Below are 6983 nucleotides of genomic sequence, written 5' to 3'. Positions count from 1 at the left end.
ACCAGATGCGGACAGGTGGTGGGGAAAGGCAGCTGCAAGACGATCAGCAAGAACACGAACAAGGATGAGGAAATGAGGGGAGACAGAAGTGTATTGAATAATAGCTAGTGAGCCCTATTGGCTGGAAGCCACCGGGCGTAAGAAACAATGGATGGATGGAATATGCAGTCTGGGTCATCCGCGGCACCTTTGTGTCTACATGCAGTCCTCGTAGCTTTCATCTTGGCAGCAACAAGCAGCCGGGTTGAGCTGTGGAATCCAACTCTCACTCGATGGTGGACTTCTCTTGGATGGCGCCGCGAAGCCTTGAACGAACACATCAGAGTCATCTCGATGACGGCCTCGCGGAGATGACATGGCTGCCCGGTGTCGTTTTTGTCCGTCCAAATGCAATCTAATGCGTGTCAAGCCGCCACTGCTTCGCTGGTGGGGACGGGGGAATTCGTCTGGCATCCAGGCACGGAAGACTGCTGGCGCACCATGTGGCTGCACAGGCCATTTTTAGCTTCTACATCTTCGAAGGGGAGGAGACGTTCAGGCCGTTCAGCCAGCGTTCTCTCTTGGGTGGGGTGGCTGTAAAAAGGCGGCATGACAGGCTAAGGGGGCAGGAAACAACGGACGCCAGATTTGGCGAAGAAGATCCACGAACTGCAGCAGCAAATAGCCTCAATGGCGAAAAAAAATTGATGGGGTGGTTGTGTACAGGGTAGTCCATGGCTGGCGTCCGTAAACTGATTATAGCCAATTTTGAGTGTGGCCTAATTATGCTGAGCAGGCTCCCCGCACCAGCCCCACCCGCCTAGTTTGGACTTTTTATCTCGAAATTGGGGGACACTGAACTGGGGTGAAGTCCAGATTTACCGTCCGCAAACTGATTATAGCCAACTTTGGTCAGTGGCCTGATTATGCTGAGACAGGCGCACCCGCGCCTGCCCCACCGCCTGATTTGGATTTTAAGCTCGAAATTGGGCTCAACTGTGCCGCACAGAGTTACCAATAATGATAACGGCTACTCCCTGCTACGTGGATACAGTTAAGTTATCAGCAGTTCTGGCCACATTCATTTTTGCCGCGCTAAGAAGAGAACTTTTTCTTTTCTTTTCTAGAAAGTGTAAGATCCTGTTGCCCATTTTCGTTGCAGTAAATGCTTGTCGCGTCACAGCACGACGCGACGCGCCACTTTCACTCCCAATGTCTGCGTGGGCAATCTGTGTCGCGAGTCCCGGCGTGTTGAGTTGGCGTCGACGTGTCGGACACCCACTACCGTTGCATGCCTCAGGCTTCCGTGATGTCTGCCCCTGGCGTGGGCCTGCCTGGCTGTACCTGCCAATGCTGGCACGCTCCCACTCGGGAGAAGCCATGGCCGGCTCGCAAGTACAGACAACCCACTGTACGCACAAGAAAGCGAAACCTTGCCGGCACAGAAATTGGTGGTGGCGTGCCCCTAATATGGAAGTGTCGAGCAAATCGTTTTGCTCTGCACGAGGCCACTGCCATGGCCGGTGTACGAGCAGGTACCAGTCAGGCCTCGTCCCCGAAGCGTCCCAAGGTTGTCGCTTTGTCGCCAGTCGCCCTCTTGAATCGGTGAAGCATCCGCCGGATGTCTGAAGCGCAGCCGCTCCTTGTTGGTGTGCTCAGTCGCCAGCTGGCTCTGTGACTGTTCTGGACACCTACCATTGTCTTTGGCTCTGCTCTCGTCGGGCTTGCAGCGCTAATCCCCGTGGCTCTCCAACTACATGCGATCACTGATGGACCAAGTGATCCATGTGACACGACAAAGACATGATACGATCATGAAGTGACATTTCAGCGTAGACGTATCAACCCAACTCAATTGCTAAAAAGCGGGCGGTAACTCGGCTCTGCTCGCACACAAGTGTAACTGCACGGGTTCAACAGCTCACACCAAACCCTTCACCAGCGTCTGGTTGTATCATGCGCGGCTGCTTTACTTGCTGGTCGGCTGAAGCACCGTGTCTAGACGCGCGTAAGAACAGTCCAATATGCCTTCTGTTTAACGAGCTTGCTGCATTGCTACTCGTGGCCGAGGATACCAGCCTATCGTACAAGGCCCTACTCTCGTGCCTGCACAAGGCTATTCTCGACTTTGCCTACCCGGCGTGGCTGATGTCTTTCACGATTTGCGGTCCAGTACTTCCCCTGAAGCAATTGCACCTGGTCAAGAACTGGATTTGGTTTCAGTAGTAGCAGGCTAAAGAAAGGGACAGGACGTCCTGCGGACATGACCCTTCGAGAGCCCGTAAAACCTCTGGTAAACGCTAATCGCTGCAAAAGTTTCTGCTGATAACAACCAAAGTATATTGTTCTGCGCATCTCCAGATTCGTCGCTTGACTTGCAGTCTTTGAAAAATGGAGCTATAACCGTATGGTACGAAAAAGCTTCTGCACACTGTGAGCGATCTCGAAATTGAAATGTGTACTTTTGGAGCTATATCTTGCCGCACTCCGGATCTGCCCCCCCGCTTACGAGACACATCGCCTAAAATACCTTTGGCCCCAGTGTATGAACTTATTCGTAGCGAGCGGCAAACTGTTGTTCTGTGGAACACGCAACCGAGCCGAGACCAGTGCACCCGCTATGGAGCACAGCATAACGTTGTGGGCCACCGTGTTGGTGCTGCTGCTTCTGGTCTCCTCTTCCCCACCATCATCAAGCTTCACCGACGCGGCACAGCTAACCGTGTTGATGGCCTTTATTTATTTTCGAGCCAGAGAATGGCGGCGAGGCCAGCTTTGAGTGAGTCACAATTCGTCACAACACTGCTTGGGCCATCCGCTGATTACCACAGAATCGTTGCCGTCCACGGCCTCGGTGCTCATCCAGAAAAAAACTTGGACGTCCCAAGCCCCTCACGAGCCGCATGCGTTCACAACTACAGAACAAGCGGCTAAGGGAACCATCCGCGGACCACGATACCGAGCAGCATGGAGTGGAAGGGCCGCCCAGAGCGTCAGATGACCCGGAGTACTGCCCATCGGCATGTGACGAACTGGAAACCGACAGCGACCGTCAATCCAGTGACAAGAACCAGCTACCCGGCAAGCGCCACAAATCCCGATCCGTGTCGGCGAAAACTAAGTCGCAAAGTCAAGAAATTATTCAGCACGAATCGGCGGGGTTAGACCAGGGATCACAGCTGATCTCTGCGGCGTCAGAGGATGCACACAATATGGGGGAGCATATCAATGCGGCGTTTGATGAATGGGTCCTGCAGGATGTAGTTCTTCAACGAACAATTATGGACGGCAAGGCAACGTTCCTGTTCCGGTTTGACTGGGATCTGTGCATGAAACACGGCGCAGAAACCGGCCGTGAGGGGTCTATGAAGCCCGGCCGAGGCAAACCTATCGTTAAGAGCAACGAAAGAAGTGGTCAAAAGCCAAGGGATGAGACAGGGTCGGCGATGTTGTAGATGCGGCTCGTCCGGCCATAATGCGCGAACTTGCCAGAATAGTACAGAGCCATCCGACGATGAAGAATAGTAACAGCTAGCATTGATCAATTTCCCATGCTGCCGCTGTTCGATATTTTTCTGCGTGATGGTGCAACTGGGTGGAAAGCCTGCGCCCTAGGTTTTCGCTGCCATAGTCGTCGAACTGCTGGCTAATGTGAACTGTTCAGCTCTATTCCATTTTCGAACGAAAAAAAATCCTTCGCCCGCGAAGTATGGCCAATGATTCCATTTTCAGTAAATTTTCTCCCCGTCTTGGAATATGGCCTTTCTGCCTTAGTCTCAGATCCAGCTACTCGCTGTCCTCTGAACCATCGCAGCATAATACATGCTTCGTGGGCGGGTTAGGACGCCACGGATTTTATTCCTACACGGATACATACATGGCTGCCAGTCGTGTAGTACTTGTTCAAGTGCAGGCCGAAATCGATGCTTGTGGTACCGGTATAGCACTGCGTACCTTAAAGACGTGCCCACCTGAAACATTTTCTGTGTGCCACGGTGCTTCGGCAGCATATTGGGAACTGCACGAAGGACTGAATTATCCTCGCCATAGCAGCTCTGGTCGCTGTCATAATACCTTGTTTTGTGGACAGCAGACCGCTCCAAGTGTAGGGACGCGCAGCGTTCGTTCGCTGGCAGGCGAAATGCTGGATGAGATTTCCGAAATAGAGCTGCGCCATCATATTTCCTGCACAGAGGATCGCTTCTCAGGGAGAAGTTTGCACGGACGAAAAGTGTGTGTTTTAGTAGATTACAGGCTATCGGCTAATCAACTACATCAGACATGTGAAAGAAAAGGGCCCGTGCATAAGCTGCCGCCGCGGCGGCCGCATAGCCATGCCACTGGCCATTCTTATGCGAGTCAGAATAGTCCGAGATACCACGGATGACCATGCAAGGGAAGTTTGTCAATACCCCTGCAGCTTCAGTCTCAAAACATAGAATATCGTACCGCTTGGCCAAATCATCCCTCAACTTACCGTTTTTTATTGCCAGCTCACCGGAAGCGATCGTACTACGATGAACTACCACGAACGGGCCATCGTCGTCCTCTACGGCGTTGACGCGCTGTATAAGCTTGGCTGGATCGCACCCACACTCCTGGCAAGAGCGTCTGGCTTCTCTGTGAAGGTACTCTGGCTGATACAGACGATCTTGGGCAAGACCTGGGTATTCGTACTTCCGGAGGCCTCGAGTCGTCGTATCAATCCGCCTGATGTTCTCAACGATCGGGTCCATTTTGGATCTTGCCCGCTGAGTTGCAAGGAATTGAGCCGCGCTGAGCAACAATCTTGGGGGAGGCGCCAACGCACCTGTCCGCTGGAAGTAGCCCTGTTCTGCTTTCCCATGATCGTATTGAACCACACCTGAGTGTTCACCTGCCGGCTTGCTGACCACGACGTCGCCCAGACGAATCATTCCATTATCGGTAGTGGTTGGTACGCCTCCTCCAATGCCTATTTGTTCCGTTAGGACGTCGATGTTCAACACATCAAATATCTCTGCTTACTCGTAATTCTGAACCAAAGCCTTCATGTCTTCATCCTCTTGCCACGCGACTGTTATGACTGTTCCAGCCAAGTGTTTGACGAAATCAGCCAAGGTTATCGTTGCCTCATTCGGACAATGCTCGAGTTCTCGCAATGTCTCCGCGAAGCTTGACTCTGGAGCAGTGAATTCTCTTAGCCATTGATGCTCCTGTAGGAATGTGCCAAACGAAGTGCCTTCGGCGTAGTCGGAGAGGCATGGCAGTATGTCGCGCTGAAATGTGTGATTCTTCTCCTGGTCTGAGCCATTATCGAGCACGGAGAACCAGTCTAGATAGTTTGGTGCCCCTAGAATCGGAATCGTTGACTGGATGGGCATGATATGCGCGTTGGGCTGGTACTGGAATATTGATAGATTGATCGAATGTATGCTCAACGAAGAAGACGTAAACTATGCTCAGCTTCGCAGCAAGCTGAAGCGACACGTGGCCGTCGGTTGAATAGAGTAGAGTGCGTCTTCTGTCCTTAAATGCAGACCTCGACAGGGGCTGGGTGATGACGGGTGATCAGCTTCTGCTCGGCCGCACAGCCATCAGCCATGAATGGCTTTCTGCCAGCCCAATTGAATTTGTACACATTTTCGGAAGTCTGCTTGTAAAATGAAGAGTGGTCACCCACGACTCTGCGGTGAGGCGCTCCGCAAGGCCGTACGCTTTCTGGTCCATGAACCTTGCACCATCATCAATGCGCTCCTTTCTTTCTGGAAGGGTATGCTCCCTCCAACTGTAAGCCAAGCAGTGGCTGATGTGGCACATGCAGTAGCAAGTCTGAACAGAAATGCTCGCGCAGGCGCCAGTGTGGTCATAAATCTGCTGGATCGTGTACTGGCCCGGCTGCTGTTGTGGCCGCCAGACGACCTGTGCCACATCTTTGACTACATTAGGACGCCAGGGCAGAAGTTAGTGCTGGAGAGTGCCCGCCAGAACGTTCTAGCCTCTAACGACGCCGACGGCCACACCACCGATGTTCGCGACTGCGACAGCTCCCACGATGCCGACAGTGGAAGCAGTAGCGACAGCGACGGCGGTAGTGACGTCGATGCCGAAAATGACTATAGCGATGACAGCAGCTCCAGCGATACCGGCGGCAAGGCCAGCGGCCGCAGCAAAAAGCGCGGGACGGCCCGCTCGCCATCGGTGGCCAGCTCTGACAATGTTCATGCTGATAACTCTCCCGACGATAATGCAGGGGAAAACCGTCCTAGGCTGCACAAACGACAGAGAGTTGCCCATGACGAAGGAGGCATGACGCCTGTCCGTCGCCAGAATTTTATGCCTCGCTCTGGAGGACGCCTGTCACAATCGCCTAGAAGGGCCCAGTCATCCAGCATGCTTAGCCCACCGGCTCCTCACAACCTGTCCGAAACGGAGAGCGATAAAGTTTCGGATTGCGGCAAGGCATCAGCACCATCCTTCGGTGAGTGGCAGTTGCAAAATGCCGCATTGAAATGCGTGACCATTGATGGGTTACCACGTATCAACTGCAGTTCCAACGAGCGCAGGCGCATTCCTATAGCCGACGGCGAGAGAGGCGACCGCAAAGACTAGTCAATAACAACAAAGGAGGAGTTCGAAAACCAAGGGATGAGACGAAAGGCCGGCTGTGTGGTATGTGCAAGAAATCGGGTCATAATGCGCGAACCTGTCAGGAAAAAAAACGACGCGAACACAATAGATTTGGCCAGATAGAAATTTTTAAATATACGGTACACTTGGTTACTCGCTGTGCCACCCGTCTCGGTCTTAAGGCTAGCCTAGCCAGTTAGATCCCCGCCACAGTAGGACTTGCCATCTACCCGGAAACCATTATTTTACCAGCCCGAGATTCGGTGAGCTTTAGAACCATTAGAGGTCTTAAAGTAGGCCTATGGTGCCCTAATATGGGCTCGAATGTGGTGTGACGAATTGGAAGACGAATGGCCAGACCAAGTCTTGGCGGTCTAGACCAGACCAAGACCAAA

The 6983-nt window shown here is 52.9% G+C and overlaps 3 protein-coding genes across 3 annotated transcripts; 2 read left to right on the top strand and 1 right to left on the bottom strand.

Moving 5' to 3' along the window:
* Nucleotides 1–2882: 2882 nt before the first annotated feature.
* BBA_10318 (uncharacterized protein) lies at nucleotides 2883–3434 on the top strand (the record flags this gene model as incomplete). Its single annotated transcript, XM_008605415.1, has 1 exon — nucleotides 2883–3434. The coding sequence occupies one exon, from the start codon at nucleotides 2883–2885 to the stop codon at nucleotides 3432–3434; it is 552 nt and encodes a 183-aa protein (XP_008603637.1).
* An 807-nt stretch (nucleotides 3435–4241) lies between these two features.
* On the bottom strand, nucleotides 4242–5342 carry BBA_10317 (Ankyrin repeat protein; the record flags this gene model as incomplete). Its single annotated transcript, XM_008605414.1, has 2 exons — nucleotides 4242–4933; nucleotides 5102–5342. 2 exons carry the CDS (start codon nucleotides 5340–5342, stop codon nucleotides 4242–4244), a joined length of 933 nt encoding a protein of 310 aa, XP_008603636.1.
* A 280-nt stretch (nucleotides 5343–5622) lies between these two features.
* Nucleotides 5623–6570, top strand: BBA_10316 (uncharacterized protein; the record flags this gene model as incomplete). The annotated part of the gene is made up of 1 exon (XM_008605413.1): nucleotides 5623–6570. The coding sequence occupies one exon, from the start codon at nucleotides 5623–5625 to the stop codon at nucleotides 6568–6570; it is 948 nt and encodes a 315-aa protein (XP_008603635.1).
* Nucleotides 6571–6983: the final 413 nt, after the last annotated feature.

This window comes from Beauveria bassiana (assembly GCF_000280675.1).
Source record: "Beauveria bassiana ARSEF 2860 unplaced genomic scaffold BBA_S00127, whole genome shotgun sequence".
NCBI classification, from domain to species: domain Eukaryota; kingdom Fungi; phylum Ascomycota; class Sordariomycetes; order Hypocreales; family Cordycipitaceae; genus Beauveria; species Beauveria bassiana.
Note: the sequence above shows the minus strand (reverse complement) of the source record. Positions and strands in the feature narration are given on the sequence as shown.